Source organism: Phytophthora ramorum, assembly GCF_020800215.1.
Source record: "Phytophthora ramorum isolate Pr-102 chromosome Unknown Phyram_PR-102_s0002, whole genome shotgun sequence".
Taxonomy (NCBI): Eukaryota; Oomycota; class Peronosporomycetes; order Peronosporales; family Peronosporaceae; genus Phytophthora; species Phytophthora ramorum.
The window spans coordinates 3990304-4006859 of record NW_027150648.1 but is presented as its reverse complement, the minus strand read 5'-3'; the positions used below and the strand labels follow the sequence as shown (position 1 = coordinate 4006859).

Sequence of the window (16556 nt, the reverse complement as noted above, 5' to 3'; positions counted from 1 at the left end):
TGAATCGTAATGGTCTCAAGTGTTTACCAGCGCAATGCGCACCGTAGTCTCGTGGCTGTGGCTTTATGGATCGTTCAGTCTGCTTGGTTGAGTCTGCAGCGCTGTCCATTGAACAGTGTCCAAGCAGAACATGAACTTGGGGCACACTTTGCGATTCCTATAATATTATCCTTCAAGAGCGATCCTAGGATTGGTCGCGTGTGCAACCTGATCGATCGGTGTTCACCATTGTATTGCTACACGTACAGCTTGAGTCTGGCTCCATTTCTGCTGCTATTCTAGATTCATTTCCCAACCAGGCCGGTCCCAGACAACCTCTTTTTCCTGGAGAGAGACGAAAGCGATGCGTCTGGCCTACGTGGTGGTTGCGGCTGTGGCGACCCTTTTCGCGAGTGCGGATGCTGTCTCGCCCGTTGCAGACCCAAACCAGTCGAAGCTCTTCACTGTGCATACGCCCGATGTGGCTCGTGTCCTCAACGTCGAAGATGAAATCGCGAAGCCCCGATTCCTGAGGGCCGAGGGCAACGCCGACACTGATGACGAAGAGAGGGCTCTTCCTGCGTCGTTGACTAAACTCACGGACAAACTCAAGCCAGTAGCCGAGAAGGTTAAACCACTCTCGAAGAAGCTCACCCCATACGCAGAAAAGCTGACGGACAAGGCGATGGCTGCTGCCGTGAGGCTCAAACCGATTGCGGACAAGTTCTCAGGAAAGCTCAAGCCGATCGCGGACAAGCTGCTTCCGATTCTCAAGCCGATTGCGGCGAAGCTGAACACGGTTCCCTTCATTAACAGGGTGGTGAAGAAACTCAAGGAGTTTGCGCAAAAGGTCAAAAACACGAAGGTCGGCGAGGCGACGGTCAGTCAGCGCTACACAATGGCCAAGTTCGAGCTCTGGTTCAAGCAGAATAAGAGCCCAGATGAGGTTAAGGCCATGCTGAAGGTCGGAGCCGGCCCGATTGTCAACACCAAGGACTACGATCTGTGGAACCAGTACAGCGTCTTCTACAAGATTTCCCTGAGAGAAAAGGAGACTAAGGCGAATATACCGTGATCATCTACGGCGCGAATCCAAATACACAAAAGTTACTGTGCTAACTTATTCGTACAAGCAACTCCACTATCACCGAGCAGTTTGAGCCTATTTTCTCGAAGCTACCCACTCATTTTTGGGAAATAATGAGTCCAATTACATTTCAACAGAGGTTCTTGCCGCCACCCAACATAATACTTTCATCCACAGGATTGCCAAACTTTCAGAAGAAGTTGTCGGCAATTTTTTGACATCGAAATTTGTTCATTAGGAAGCTCAAACTCAGCTCTCTTAATACACCAACGCGCCACTTCATTTTTATCAGGCAACACATTCAAGAAAATACATATAAGGAAATCATGTTTCTCAGTGATCACTTGACTTTTAGTAAACGGATTTCACTGCAGCAGACCCATGCTACATGTGCTTGGAAGAAGGCGCCAGTACAATGTATTTTACTGCATTTTACTTAGTATCTAAAAGAGCCAAGGCAAAATACTGAAGTAATTGATATCAAGGGCGTGTGCAGTTTTAACCCGCCGATGAAAAAGTTCCTCCTCGTGCCAAAGTTCGTTGTGTGTTCACCACCCGATTGTCCATTTGAATCCTTACCAGGGACAAAATCTTGAATAACTTGGGTGTTGCGATACTCATCACAGGGATACGACGAGTGCGTTCTGACAGCTAAATGCAGAGCTAGCTTTGATTGAGCTCTGCCAGATAAAATGCATCATTCGACGATATGAACTCAATAGTGTGGTTGCAGTAAACTACCGGACAAGACCATGCGTGTGAGTAGTGGACTCAGCACACATATTTGTGAAGTTTACTACGCACTAAGGACAAGTGGTGTTTGCACAACTTTCCCTACAATACGAAGCAACCTACCATGCGTAACTAGTCTACTTGGCGAGTATGATTGTGGGTGAACCCGCAAAATCAACGTGATTATTGAAGCCGCGTGCCTCAAACTCGTTATATTCTAACACAGTCGCTCTCGTATTAACACGTTTGGCGTCGCCTCCTGAGTAAATGTAAGACCACCAGCTCGACAAGAGTATCGACAGCGACAAAAACCGGTAGTTGTCCAACCAATTATCATACGTGGTGGTAAGTGGCCTTCTATTTGATGGTTATGTATTTTCTATAGAAGCCTTTTGATAATATAAAAGACGCGACTTGATGTCGTTCATCTTGTCTGGGTGGTGTTGCTTCTGGTTGATCTCGTAGTTTGAAGTTTGATAGGTAACTTTGCATCAGGTCTGTCGTTGTGCTGGGTTGTTGCAGGTAAAATTGTCGAGTCTTGTGGGTTTGTGTCAGTGTCCGAACTGCTTCCAGGTCGAATTTTGCTGGTGTGCTCATTGCACAACGAAGAAGCGCTGTAGCTCATGATCCAGTTCCTGGATGGGGCTGTCGCTCTGTGTTGTCGCTAGTTTTGCACTGAGGGACTTCTGGACTGTCTTATCCACACTGTCGATTCGGAGGTACGTCTTTGCTGCGTCTCCGAGCTTCTTTAGTTTTTGGAGCCCATTGTCCAGTATTTTCACCGCGTTGGATTGTCTGGTTCCTTGGGTCGGGAACCTGATGCTTGATGCTGTCACTCCATGCCATGTCATATCGGCTTCCTCTCTGAGTAAAATCCATCCTCCGTTCACTTGCTCCTCTGGGTTTGTGCTGATGTGGTATTGTAGTTTCCATTTCGCGAGAGCTGGAGCTGGGTTTGTCGGTTCAATGGTCGTCATAATGCTGTGGCAAATGCCGAGTCAAAGACCTTGGATCCTTTGGTGTCGCTTCGTTTCCACACGCTTGCTATTACCATTACTTGGTACGTTCCTGCGGCTTGGATTGCTGCTTGAGTTTCTTGTACTGAGATTTCTTCGTTCTCGAACACCACTTTGTTGCGAAGTCTCCAGAGCATCACCGTGGTGACCGTTGTCTAGATTCTCCACAATGTGTCCATCGCTACTGTGTGGTGCGTTGTCCATCGCGTAATACATTGTTGAGCTACTGCTAGAAATTCTGTCGTATTTGGGGGGGGGGCTGCCCTTGACGCTATTGCCTCTTCTTGTCGTCTGTCGGTGCTGGTTGCTGTTCCAGTCCATTTGTCGATCCATTGTGCCCATGCTGCTTGTGCATGTGCACAGTCCCAAACTATGTGGTCGGTCGTCTCATAGGTGGCTGTGCAGCCTTATCGTTAACATCCTTGGTTGATTTCTGGTCCAGTGTGCCAGAGATTGAGTGCTCCAATTGCCACTCTATAGAGTGTCCAGTTTTGAAAGTCTGTGAAAAGTCCGTGTCGGTCCCATAGGTTGCTAGGGCTCTGTGTAAGAACCGCTCCTCCCCAGATTGAGCTTCCTGCTCTGGTCATGATCTTGTCAATAATCGGTTGTTGCTGTAAATCTTGAGTTTTGCGGAAGTGTTTTGATCGTTACCGTCGTAAGTTTGCTGGGATGTTTTTCGCAATGGTTGTCTTGTTCGTTGGCCACGGGTACAGTGCTGCTTGTGCGTCTGCTGCGAACACTAGTCCGACAACTCGTTGCCACGCTAACAGTTCCTTATGATCCTTGGAATTGGTGTATGCTGCTGCTGTCCATGCGATTCTCCATGTCCACCCGTCTTGGTTCAATTCAAGTCGTAAAACTGGGCTTGCTTCTGGGTCGTTTTTAAGATTTGCTATGACGCTGCCCTCCAGTACTGTATCCATCGTCCATTGGAGTTGATGGTGTAGTTCCGGCAGTGCTGTCGGTTTGATCGTTGTTTGTTCTAATTCCCATAGGTTCCACGGTAGACTAAGTAGAATGTAATTGCACCAGTGTCGAATCGTCTCCTCTTGTCGTCCTCTGAGTTGCTTGTCTTGAAGATCTGGTCTGATGGTGATGCTGTGTTCCTCGATTTCCTGCAGGTACTTCATGTTCAGCACCTCACTGTCCTTGATTCTGCAGTCCTTTATTAATGGGAAATTCTTCTTTTTCAGTGGTTTGCCCTTGGTGTCTAATACGCACGCGTTGTCAGTCCAAGGGGCTGCTAGCAGGAAGGCTGCTTGGTCCGATAGTGTAGCTGATCGTGATACTCTACTAGATCTAAAGTAAATCGTGTTCTCATCCATCCAGTGGCTGGATGTGGTCGCTGCTCCAGAGGCTAGTGTCTGCATTAGTTGTTGCTGTTTTCCTTCGTCCCTTGCGAATTGTTGCGAGTGTGCTTCCCATAGTTCCAGTTTCCCCAGTGCCTGACTCGAAATTCTTGGTAGACCGTTCCGCTCTCGTAACTTGTTTTCGATCATGTGCTCTGTTGTAGGTCGAAATACACAGCACAGCTCATCGTATGGTTGTCGTGGGTGCACGAGAGCATGCCACGCTTCCGTGTATTCGTCTGCCGGTGTGTTGATCCATCGTTCCGTCAAATTGCTCCTGGTCGCCTCGAGGGCTCTCTCTATGTCCTGTAGGCCGAGACCGCCTGCTGTCTTGGGTGTAAATAGCAGTGCCGGGTTGATTTTGTGCTTGCTGGGTTCTGTGCTTGCTGATGAATTCCAGATAAATTGCTTCTGCATATTCTTGAGTCTACTAATTACTGATTTCGGTGGCACATATTGTTTGCCCGTGTACAGTACGGCTGGCAGTGCAACTGCATTGAAGAGCGTTATTCGTTGTATTACTGAGTTGCCCACCGTGGTCGCGATTCGAAGGCGTCGCTGTAGTTTGTTGCTCCGAATATTCTAGTTCTCCATGGTTGAATCTAAGTTTCCTACCCAGTACCCCAGATATCTTGTTGTCTCTTTCGGTTGTAACACTTGGTATCCATGCCATTTCGTAGGAGTCCCAGCCATGTTCAATCCTATTAGTACACTTTTTTTTGCGGTTGTACTTGTAGTCCAGATAAATCCCCAAACTCCTTCAAGATGTTCTGTACAATTGGGATTTCCTTCGCCCAACCAATTATCATACGTACTTATACCTGGATAGTTGAGGTGTGAGCTCCAACTGTAAGACGATAGGACAAACGAAGCCGATTCTTAAGTGACATCGTGCTGAAAACCAAGCATTGAAGGAACACAAAGTAAAATGCGTTTTGGCACAGGGTGGCTTAACTCGACGACTGCATCCAAAAAGGTACACGTGAAGTGCGTGCTACGATTACGGACGTGTGGAAAAGACTTTATTTGGCTCGAGCCACTACTATTAATAGTGTTCCCTTTATCTTCGTCAACAATGGTGGCTGTCGCGTAGGTTGCATTGCTGCACTCAATGGTGATTATGGGATGCATGTAAAGATACACGTGAAGTGCGTACTATGATTATGGGATACTACACATTTACTGTGTACTCATCGTGAATCGTTTGAGAATCTGGAAATTATTTCGTTTAGAAGTCCTTGGCGAATCCTTTTATTAAGGGCAGTGGTCATTTGTGCCATTGCACGAATGGATAGCTGAGCAGTCTTTTTAACTGTTATGCTTGGTCGTGAGGGATCCGTCGGCTCGTATCGATTTTCGAGGTAGTTTTCTTAGCCTGAATACGGTAGGCGAGCGAAGTGCGTTTTGGACCGCAAGCGCAATAATGGGAAACTAGTCCAATACGTAAAGTACAGGTAAGCTTCTAACCTAGTCGGCCGATCAGTGTTTTTTGTTTGTAATTTGTATTACTCGTGTGGTAATGCTCTAAAAGTCGGCAACCAGTTTTATAGTGCAGTCTGCCGAGCCATTTATAATACTATTTGTATTAAACTATTGCGAGCTCCAGGACTCTGCATCAGTTGTTTTGCAGCAAACCTTTTGCTAGAGCCACCGAGTTTAGTTGTTTTGCATGGCCTTTTCACACTGAGCAAGAGTCAAACGTTTCCGTCTTCATCCGCAATCATACAGTTCACGAGGGATTGAGAGCTTTGCGTTTCGATCATCTGCCCTGGCTGAACTACACAATGTGTACACATGCTGACGCGAATCATCACGCTTTCACAAGGGCTTTGGTCAGTTCGAAACTTGCGCTCCAGAGCCCAAGCCACACTGCCCTGCTGATCGACCCGGACCCACCATGCGCTTTTGCTACCTCGTCCTATTGGCCGCAGTTACCCTCTTGGCAGGCGGTAATGACGTTGCAGCCATCACCGCCGCGGACTCCAAGCAGCTTGCTCAGCTGGACGCCGTTCGCTTGCTCGCTGAGCAGAACGAAGTCAATGTCGCCGTCAACCGCCTCCTGAAAATCGTCGACACGGAGGACGAGGATAGAGCGGCGTCGGCGTCTTTCCTTACGAAGCTCAAGCAGGCTGTCTGGAGGATCAAGATTACTTCTTGGTTCCAGGCCAACAAGACCCCGGCGCAGGTTAACCAGCTAATGCTGAAGCAGGGCAGCAAGATCGACTGGGCTCTGGCTACCGCGTATGCATCGTACTTCCGCAACATGAAGTACGGCCCCTTCGCTATCGACATGTATGACAACGTCAACAGCAGAAACGCGTAACTTAGTTGTTCGAATAGGGGTAAATGCCATGGGAGCCCATGGCCCAAGCCATCGATAGTCGAGTTGCGCACATATCATTGGTAATTGAATGGACTTGTAACCTGAAAGTAGCAACGCTAAGAGGCGTCAGCCGACATCAAGCACAGACATATAGGCATATGTGGGGGAATACGCGGAAGCTTCTACGCGAAAGCTTGTAAGCGAAGCTGCCCGGACTACGCCGTACCGCGGTAGCCACTATCCGACCGGCCAGTCCAGCATACTCCACCTCTGTTGGGGTTCCAGGCAGTTCCAACCTGGAGCTGCAGCAGAGATGAAGTTGACTGAGATCCAGTGCCCCATCGCGCATTTTTCTCTTCTCCGATTTAGCTCAGGATCAATGATAGGATTCAGGATGGTATCGAACCAGATCCGAAAGGCGATCCCAGCTTGGAACGCATATTGCGATTCGGAAACAGATGGACTAAAATGGATCGAAAGTGGACCGCAGCGGTGCATGCATTCGTTTCGGTGTCACTCTGCCATGGTCTGCTGGGTTTCTGCAGTTTCAAATTTACATTTGATTTGCTATAAAAAAAACTTCCTGTTGCCAGGCTGCATCATCCTACATGTACATCCAAGGGCGGCCTCACAGTTTTTGACATGCTTGCCACTACAGTAATCTGCGTTGATATAATACATGTAGAACATCCAAATACATCAACGCCTTGTGGCCGATGTAAACTTGTTTCTTCTATTATCTCTTCGTGCCCGGGGAATGAATACTACATGCATTAGGCACTACCTACAGCGACATGCTCACAATTTTTACCTGGAGCAGCATGCTCACAATTTTTACCATACTGCTCACATACCAATGGTAATGGGTAACTTCATACTGAATGGACACGATGTACTTCTTGATATGCCCGACACCATTCCCTTTGACCGCTATACACACCATTCCCTTTGACCGCTATACGATTTTTATCATTTCATGTATACTGTAATACTTCTTACCGACGCAACTTGCGGAGGACGTACAATGCAGCAACCAGAACAGATACCGATGATACTGCTGTGCGCATTGACGCGGATCCCCCATTCGTAGCCTGGTCAGAAATCTGCGGTGTCCCGGAATTTCCATTTCGAAGCAAATACTGCCTGGCATAGCGCAGCAGAGGCACTGTACGCCCCGAACTCCACTTCAAATCCAACAGTTGCACAAATCGAAGGAAAATCGCGCAACAAGCCACCGAGCTCAACGCTGACGCTGCAGCAAACTGCACGAACGTAAGGAAAGCTCTGCGACTCCCTCGTGACGCATACAACTGCATCACCAGCAGTGCACTTGACATCGCAGCCGTCCGATTAAGCGTCTTCGAACCCGGCATCTTCACCAGCTCCTTGCATCCGTTCCACATTCTCGACGTCACAATCTCGTTGAGAACCTGCTCACGCGTCGGTGGCGTACGCACAGTACTAACCACATCGGGGCGATGGAAATCGAAACCTGACGTCGGCGTTGACAGCAAACTCAGCACCTGGTTGTGTTGCGCCTCAACTTGTTCGTCCCCCCGCTCCCTATTTTCCAGCACAGTTAACGCTCCGTCGCCTGAGTCTGCACATTCACCCTTGTCTTCGTCATGGTCACTACTGTCACTGTCCTCCGCTGGAAGTAAAACTTTCTGCACGGAATCCGGCAGCAGCGGCAAAAGTCCGGGTTTCGTCAGCATGACCTGAGCCTCTGGCGGCATCTGCTCCATCAACCTCATCTGCTCGGCCCTCGTCAGCGGCAGCAAAAATGGCACAAAGGGTGCCACTTTATCGGAAAAGCTTGTATCTGTGAGCCACTCCAAAAGTGAAGTTTCAAGTAAAAGTTCCCGTGTAGATTGGGGCAGGAACCCTAGCAGCCCTTTTGTCCGCGCTTCTTCTTGGTACCATTTCCAGACGGGAACACTCCACGAGTACAAAAGCCCCAGCGAGGCGTAGGCCAGCGCCACGAACGCGAGCATGGCTCTCCTGGATAAAAACTCAGCGAGCAGTACCGTGAGTGCAAAACTCACGGTGAGGCAGCTGGCGACACGCAAAAGCAGGAGCGCTGCCTCGACTTTCGAGGACACTTGGGAATACGCGATATGCACCAGCAGCAACCAGGTCAGAGGCGGCGAGATGGCGACAAACACGACGAGGTGGTCAACCGCGAACGAGTCGAAGTCCAGCACCCACCCGTTGTTTGAGGGCACAAAACGCCTCAAATAACGTCGCGACTCGTCGTCCAGCCACGGCGCCAACGCGAGCAGCGCGAAGCTCAGCAGTAGCAGAACCGAGCTCAGCGCGAGCAGCTGTACGCTCAGCGGGTGTCCGAAGCTGCGCCGCAGCACGTGGTCCAGCACGCGCACGTACAGCGGCCGGGAAGACGTCATGGGCTGAAGAGAAGAATGTGTGGTTGAGATGACAGATCGGGGTTGTATGACGGAAGGAAGGTTTACCTCCATTCTGTCATACAACCCTCATCTGTCATCTACTGTACACTTGCTTACGTGAAAGCGATGTTTACGATGTTGGCAAGACACATCTTGTGATTTATTGTGGTTTTCAACCTTTTTGCCGCCTGTTTTAGCTCCACATCTCGGAGTGGCTTGTTTTACAATTCGGGCCTTCAATAGGGATAAGTCACTCTATCTTGGTGGGCCGAACAGCTCGATCACATACTCCTGCTCATTATTGCCCCTTTCGTCCGCCACACACTTGAGACGTCGTTTACGTGAATAAGGGCCACAGTCCGCCATCTAAATTCGTCCGCGTAGGTTATGGTGCAGCGAAAATTGTGTGAATGGTTATAGCGTGTTGGTGGCGGGCTGAAGCAGGTATTCCACTCCTTTATATCGTTCATAAGCGGCAAAACGGAAGTGTTGTTTTCATCTATGTATTTTGGCGAAACGGATGCCTCCGATCCAGAGATGCGGGGTCTGAGATAGCGGGCATCTCAGAGATAGCAAAAAAGAGGGTCCGCAATACTGGGAGGAATAGGTTTATTAAAAAGCTGTGAATTCAACCCCGACTTAGCACCTACCGTTTTTGACGGTTTCAGACGGCATCAACGAGTGGTCTTCCTGCTTCAGCCCACTCGCACATTTTTCTTTCCACCATGACGCTTGGAGACGATTTTCGCTGGCGAGCCATAGCTTCGATGCATGTCTACAACGTGTTATCTGTGTACGTTTCAGAGCTATTTAGACCGAAACAGCGGACGCTTCGCCGTCGGGCTTGGCTGGAGACAAGTCTCCGATTTGGGCTATGAAATAAATCAACCTAGCCCCATGCACAGGTCCGAATTCAAAACTGACCACTCAGAGTTGTCCAGCTAAAACGGGCGGCAAAAAGCTCGAAGAGCACAATAGTTTCTTAGCTAAACACAAATACGCGTACAACATGTATTGTGCTTTGCAGCCAGTTTGTCCAGCTATTTCGTGCATTAGTTAGTACTCGTACTTAAACCATAGAGGCTTTGAGTGGGTCTTTCCGAAGTCATGTTTCATGCACGACAAGGGCAGAAAATGGCGCTGTTAGAATACTTTCAGATCTCCCAGACACATAATGGGCGAGTATGAAGCATGCACGATTGACAGCAACTCGAACTCGAGTACGATTTATAGGAATCTTGTGCAAGACAAGTCGTACGAATTGCCAAAAAGAATGCACAATAATAGAGGACCGAGTCTTTTAAGAGGTATTTTAAATACAGTACACGTAATAAATACATTGGAGGTACCCCCCCCCCCCCCCCCCCAAAAAAAAAAAAAAAAAAAGAAGAAATGTTCCCGATGACTGTAAAGTTCGCCCAATCCTGTTTACTATCGCAGCAGAAAGCATGCAGTGATGAGAAAGACCTATTCCCTCATTGCTCATTGAATTGAGACATAGTGTGCCGATATCAAGCCAACAATTTATTTTAATAGGCTGTACTACATGTAGTACTCTAGTACAGCCTATGATTGATCGTGCTTGTCGCGATGTGGGACCCGCACGCAAAAGTATCTTGCTCGTGCCAAGCCACATTTCTCCAGTACTTTAGTAGAGCTGTGCGCTGCGCGGAAGCAAAGCCTCAAGATAATTCAAGGCAGTTCGCACATGGGAAGTTCGTTGTGACCATCATGATGCAATGACGCTCATCCGAGGTGCCTGTCGCCGCAAGAGTCTCGCACCGTTTGTGTGGTACCGTTTATATCGTTCTGCAGCTCTCGCGGTAAAATTTGAGATTACAGCCGTCGAGACCTCGATTATCGCAGATCGAGCTAGATGTGACCCTGGGTTTAAGCCACAGGCGTCGTTTAGCTTCGCTAACATAACCTTTATTGTGCTTTTCATCCATTTTGGCAAACTTGAGTTCCATTCCCGAGATAGAGGGTCCGAAGCAGAGATAAGCTCCGAGATAGCAAACGACTAAGTCCGAAATGTAGCAAGGGGGAAGGTTTGCTCTGCTACTGCATCCTGTTATAGAGGCTTACATGCAGTCCTGGTTTAAATACACATGCTTCGGAAACAACATTTGTTTAATGGACCCCGTAATCACCGGAGAACAAATCAATTGTACAGCACAGACTCTTCCGATCGGTTTGCCGACGTGTGAAACCAACCGCCTTGTGAACAATTACGGTACATGTACAGATAACGACGGATCGTGGGCCGGCGGTACCATGGTGCTTAGACCTCAGTTTGCAATTTACTCTCCACCCCACAAGCACCCGAACACCAAGAATCAACACTTAGCTATGCGCTTCTTCTACGTCACCCTCGTCGCTGCGGTCACGCTTCTTGCAAGTGCCAACGCTGTCTCCACCAAGCAGAACCAGATCTCCGAGACGTCGCCGGAGATTGTGGCTCGCTCGCTCGCTGCCGCCCAGGACGACGCTGCTGTCAAGCGTAACCTGCGCAAGTACGTCGAGGAGGACGACCTTGACTCCCTCGACTCCCTCGACTCGTTCGATGAGACCGAGGAACGCGCAAAGGTGATCAATGTGAAGCAGCTCAAACAGCTTGCTAAGACAAAGAATGCGCATCTACCGGTCAACTTTGCGAAGCTGAACTTCAAAATGCAAATGAACACGGTCAAGACTTGGGCAAAACAAAATATGAACCTGAAGCAGTTCGCCACAAAGCTGGGACTGAAGAGCGTGAACGACGTCGGCAACAAGAACTACCCGGTTTTCAAGATGTTCGAGGCGCGGTTTACCTAGTCGTAGACGTACTCCTTCGCTAGGCAACCACGAATAACCGATTTTGTAGCCGACGCTTAAATCACTTGTATCGAGCATTCATACGACAGTTTGACGACAGTGCTAACTAAATGATATCACCGGTCAATAGTATCCGGCAAGCGCGACAAAACTGAAGCAGAGCGTTCAAGTAAGTGCATTTATGCTTGGCGTCTTCTCTTCCTCTGTCTAAATGCTAAATTGCGAGCGTTGCTACTCTGTTCGTGTTCTGTCTCCCTAACTAGATGAAACATTATGGTGATCTTGAGTTGTGTTAACCGACAAGAGCGACGAGAAGAGCTAATCAGCAGACCGTTCACCCCAGTAATATACCGCATCGCTGCCTGCTGTACAGTCATAGAGGTAGGTGGTTGCGCCCCAGTCTCGCGTTCAATTGCTGCAGAAGTGTGCTGCAGCATAATTCGCCACTCTGAATAGGTTTGCCGCTTTCTCCGTGTAGGTAGATCACCTGCGCCTGCTCCTCCTTGGTTGCGCTCAGCTTCGATGCGCTTCAGACCGGCGAAAAATGTTTTCATGCCATCAATGTAGGCAACAGCGAGTGGCAGTTTCTTCTGCCGGAAGACGTCTTTAATAGCACTTCGATAGCCGCTGAGGGTTGTAACCTTGAGAGTTTTTTCAGTATCGTCCGTCTTAGCTAGCAAAAGGCCTCACAATCTTTCGGCGTAATACATTGGCGTCAATTTCACCGTTAGAGTCAAATACCTCGCAGAGTCCGTCTTAACCGCATGGATCCATGCAGAAATACCGCGGCGATAGCTGCGGTAAGCCGTTTGAGTCCTGGAGGTTGTACATGCGCGGCGAACGTTCTCCGCGTTGAAAAACTCGGTGGGTGGCGTTGAGGAGCTCGGAGTAGCACCATTGCTTCTCGCAATAATGGTGGGGTCTTCAGGGGAGGACAATCACGCAGAACGAGATGGGGGCATGGGGAAATGCTGGGGGCTGAGGGCTGAGGGCGGGAGCTGGAGACTATGTGAGGTGCTCTGAGCGATTCTAGCCAACGATATAGCCCAGTCTATCGTACGACGAGTTGTCGTCACGCTGTCAGACGGCGGCTCTCAAAAGACAAGATATGTCTTACGAAGGCGCATGAATCAATGATGCTACAGTAGGCAATGCCGCGATGATAATACGGTACCATAGTGTTGGAGATATTCTGGTGGATTACATGTTATGTTGGTCGCAGGAAGACACATCGTGTGAGCAAGAGCTTGCTGCTCTTCTTTTAGCAGAGCTGCGCCAAACAAAGCTCTACATGTATGGGGATAACAGGAGCGGTGACGGTCTCTACTTGCTTGGAACCGATACATGTAGCGTTTTGTTGTCACCTGTGTGGCGACGATGGATTTGCCACTCTCTGAAAAGCAGCGAACTGATTGTAACAGCAGAGAAGCAACATTATTCATCGTCTGCAATTTCCACAACGAATCAATTGGAAGTTTCCAATGAAGTCGTCCCGCAGATGGCATGCAGTGTTCAACGTCGAATTTTGAATCGATGTTCAACCTAACTTGTGTTGGTACAGATGTCCCCTCCAAATCTGCAATGGTCGGACCAATAAAGACTGCTAGGTTACTAGATTAGCATAGGAATACATCAAGAGCCAAATGCACTGCATTATTCCGAACTACACGACTAATAGCAGAGCATGTGTGCAACCTGCATGCATGCATGCTTCCCCAAGACCGGTAAATGTAACTTAGATTAGTACAGCATCGCGGCAGCCAGAGCAAATCTTCCGCAGATCCATACTATCTGTGCAAGGAAAATTGCTGTACGCAGTTCTCCCTTTGCCGGGGAACTCCGTACATGTTTTGAGAGAGAGAGAGAGAGGTCAGACTTGTCTATTTAACTTTACGGTTTACAAGATGTCTGGCATTTTCAAAGCCAGGATAGCAACGCCGATATCGGTTCTCGCCCGGTGGTTGTACTTGACTCACCGCCGATGGTGGCGCCTCTTTTGATTGTCTCGACCGTATTTGTAGACAGATGAGCAATCGTGTGCCCTGAATTATGGTGTGCAGTCCTCTTCGTTCTCGTGTTGCCAACGCACGTATGTGTCTGAGTCCAGCGTTTAGAAATTCTTGAACGCTTCCGTGCAGTGTGACCTTTCCACCGTCGTGAACGACTCGATTACGTTGAATCCATAGTACTGTGATGCAGGTGGAGCTGAGGATCCACCATACCCTTTTCCAGTCTCCTTCATACTGCTCCGGGTTATCCGCTACTGTTGCCTGGAGTCGCTGCCGGATCGCAGCGGGTATCTTCGGCGGTTTGCGTGATATGCAATTTCCCTTGAAATTTGCGTATGTGCTGTTGTGCCCAGTCTTGCCCTGTCCATTGACTGATGAGCGCTCGCCAGCAGGCTTGTGCAGACAAACAGTCCCAAATGATGATCCTTATACGTGTTTTGCAAAGGGGCCAGAAAAAAAATGTTGACGTTGAAGCATATGAAAAAATTCCGCTCAATTGAAGACTGGCTTGTTAGGCTCGGTGAGGTTTCGAGCTGATAAGCGCACAGAAAGCTTCGACTTGATTTCAATCGATTATTTTCTAATACTACGTGTGCAAGAAGAGCCTTCACAGTCTGAAGAAGCCTATCTCATCTCCGACTTGGCCTCATCAGTCGTAAAAAAGGCTGTGTTTCCTCCTGTAGTAGTACACCTCGTATCCATCAGCAAGATCCCAGTCGACGTAGCGACCTTGCGCCTCCCGGTTCCGCAGCATTTGTTTGACTTCTTTCGGGTTCATCCCTGAGCGATACCAACCACGGTACGTCGTTTTCGCGGCATACCGATTAACCAAGTAGTCGAACAACCCCTTCTCCTCGCTGCCGTCTTTGGCGTTTTCATCGTCCTCCTTGCCAACGCTCTTGTCAGCCCGCAGGCGTCTCGTGCTCTCAACATCAGCAGCGAGGGCACGGACAGAAGCCACAGCGTTAGCTGAAGTCACTTCGCCGATGTTCTTTTGGTCAGAGGCCGAGACCGTGTTGCTGCCCGCCAGAAGGACAGCCGCTGCTGCTAGAACGAGGTAGGTGAACCGCATAGTCGTTTGAGATCGGAGCTTTTTGAGGCTGGGTTGCTTGAGCTCTGTAGAGTGAATTGCGAAATGGAAGTTCGTAGGAAGCTACCGCATAGGAATTGTTTACACTATCCGCGAGCCGTCTTGCTGTCCGCATTGAGCGTGTAGGCAAAGGTGCGGGCTTCGCAACTGCCGGCAAAGCTCATGATGGCAGCCCAGGAAACGTATCTTTTCCCCTGGTCTAGAAAAACGGCTGGCTTGGGCCTGGGAAGACTTAATCGCACTAATTCACAAATCACAAATTTAGTGTCGGTCAATTCCGACCCGGAAAATGGCCGCGGAGCGCAGCCCGCAGAGTCTCTGGCGCGCGGCGGCAGGTGCGCCCGCCACATTCCTCACACCCTCCCGCATCTCCTCTCTCCAACGCACTATTTGCACGCTCCAACCTTTTGTCCCATAGAGAAATTGGCCACCGCCGACTTCCTCCTCGTTGCCACGGGCGCAGGCTTCTCGGCCGACTCGTCGCTGCCAGTGTACGCAGACATCGCCAAAGTGGCGGCCTACGAACAGATGGACGTGGAGTACCAGGACCTGTGCGACCCGTTCATGCTGGAGCAGGACGAGGAGATCTTTTACGGCTTCTGGGGCAGCTGCACTAACTCCTACAGGGACGCGAAGCACCACGCAGGGTATGAAATCCTACGCCGGTGGAGAGACACCATGAAGGCGAAGGCTACGGCCACTACAGGCAGCAGCCGAAAGGAGAAGCAGTCAGCTTTTCGAGCGGCTTTCGAGCGGCTGAAACAGTGTGGCGATCTTCCGAGAGGAGTCGCCACGGATTCCGTGACGAACGACCCGTTCTTCATCTATACGTCCAATGTAAGGTGCTCGTTAGGGTGAAAGGAGACGGCTGTTAATGCTGGCTTGTGGCAGGTGGACGCGCACTTCCGGCGAGATTTCGACGGCAAGGAGATCTACGAGCTGCATGGAAGTGTCGAGACGTGGCAGTGCGCGGGAGACGTCGAGACTGGCGCGAGAGAGCCGTGCCACAAGATCTGGAAGCTGCCGGCGGACTTCCGCTTTGATTTAGATGTGACCACAATGAGAGCGCCGGGCGCAGATGCGACCACGTGCCCCGAGTGTGGAGGCAAAGGCCGCCCCAATGTGCTCATGTTTCATGATAGGCAGTGGATTGGAAACGTGTCGGAAGAGGTGGGTGTGCTGCGAGGGATTGGCGAAGGAATGTGTGGCACGTTAATGCTCATCTATGCTCGTGCTGTATTATGCTGCAGAATGGCTACATCGCGTGGGAGGCGGTGATAGAGCTGGTAAGTTGCTGAGCAAGTTATCGTTATCTACGTGTCTGCTCATACTACTTGAATGTTACTGCTCTACTACGTGCTCTCATTGCTATAGATGCTGCAAGAACACCCGACGCTCAATCTAGTTGTGCTTGAAATCGGCTGTGGAACTCGGGTTGGTGCCATATTCGCTCTAGGCACAAAGGCCGTGTTGAAAAATGTCCTCATTCTGGTTTTGGTGCTTGCTCTAGGTGCCGTCTGTCCGGAAAGAAACAGAGATGGTTGTCGCGGATGTGCTTCAGGCCTGCGGTCGTCCGCAGGCGACGCTCATCCGTATCAACCCAGACATCCCAACTTGCAACAATCCGGTCATTTTAGCGAACGACCGCTTCCTTTCCATCCGTTCAAAGGGTTTGGAAGCTTTAGAAGGCATCGATCAGGAACTCCGCAACCTTCGACCAAAGGTATAAATGATAACAACGTTTGAGTTGGG

The 16556-nt window shown here is 49.6% G+C and overlaps 6 protein-coding genes across 6 annotated transcripts; 4 read left to right on the top strand and 2 right to left on the bottom strand.

The window, feature by feature from the left end:
• Positions 1 to 343: 343 nt before the first annotated feature.
• KRP23_2723 (uncharacterized protein) lies at positions 344 to 1054 on the top strand (the record flags this gene model as incomplete). Its single annotated transcript, XM_067887490.1, has 1 exon — positions 344 to 1054. One exon carries the CDS (start codon positions 344 to 346, stop codon positions 1052 to 1054), a length of 711 nt encoding a protein of 236 aa, XP_067750074.1.
• Positions 1055 to 6060: 5006 nt separating this feature from the next.
• On the top strand, positions 6061 to 6486 carry KRP23_2722 (uncharacterized protein; the record flags this gene model as incomplete). The annotated part of the gene is made up of 1 exon (XM_067887489.1): positions 6061 to 6486. The coding sequence occupies one exon, from the start codon at positions 6061 to 6063 to the stop codon at positions 6484 to 6486; it is 426 nt and encodes a 141-aa protein (XP_067750073.1).
• A 995-nt stretch (positions 6487 to 7481) lies between these two features.
• Positions 7482 to 8891, bottom strand: KRP23_2721 (uncharacterized protein; the record flags this gene model as incomplete). The annotated part of the gene is made up of 1 exon (XM_067887488.1): positions 7482 to 8891. One exon carries the CDS (start codon positions 8889 to 8891, stop codon positions 7482 to 7484), a length of 1410 nt encoding a protein of 469 aa, XP_067750072.1.
• A 2349-nt stretch (positions 8892 to 11240) lies between these two features.
• On the top strand, positions 11241 to 11705 carry KRP23_2720 (uncharacterized protein; the record flags this gene model as incomplete). Its single annotated transcript, XM_067887487.1, has 1 exon — positions 11241 to 11705. One exon carries the CDS (start codon positions 11241 to 11243, stop codon positions 11703 to 11705), a length of 465 nt encoding a protein of 154 aa, XP_067750071.1.
• Positions 11706 to 14363: 2658 nt separating this feature from the next.
• Positions 14364 to 14786, bottom strand: KRP23_2719 (uncharacterized protein; the record flags this gene model as incomplete). The annotated part of the gene is made up of 1 exon (XM_067887486.1): positions 14364 to 14786. The coding sequence occupies one exon, from the start codon at positions 14784 to 14786 to the stop codon at positions 14364 to 14366; it is 423 nt and encodes a 140-aa protein (XP_067750070.1).
• Positions 14787 to 15093: 307 nt separating this feature from the next.
• Positions 15094 to 16533, top strand: KRP23_2718 (uncharacterized protein; the record flags this gene model as incomplete). The annotated part of the gene is made up of 6 exons (XM_067887485.1): positions 15094 to 15139; positions 15223 to 15641; positions 15696 to 15974; positions 16055 to 16090; positions 16179 to 16238; positions 16315 to 16533. The coding sequence occupies 6 exons, from the start codon at positions 15094 to 15096 to the stop codon at positions 16531 to 16533; spliced, it is 1059 nt and encodes a 352-aa protein (XP_067750069.1).
• Positions 16534 to 16556: the final 23 nt, after the last annotated feature.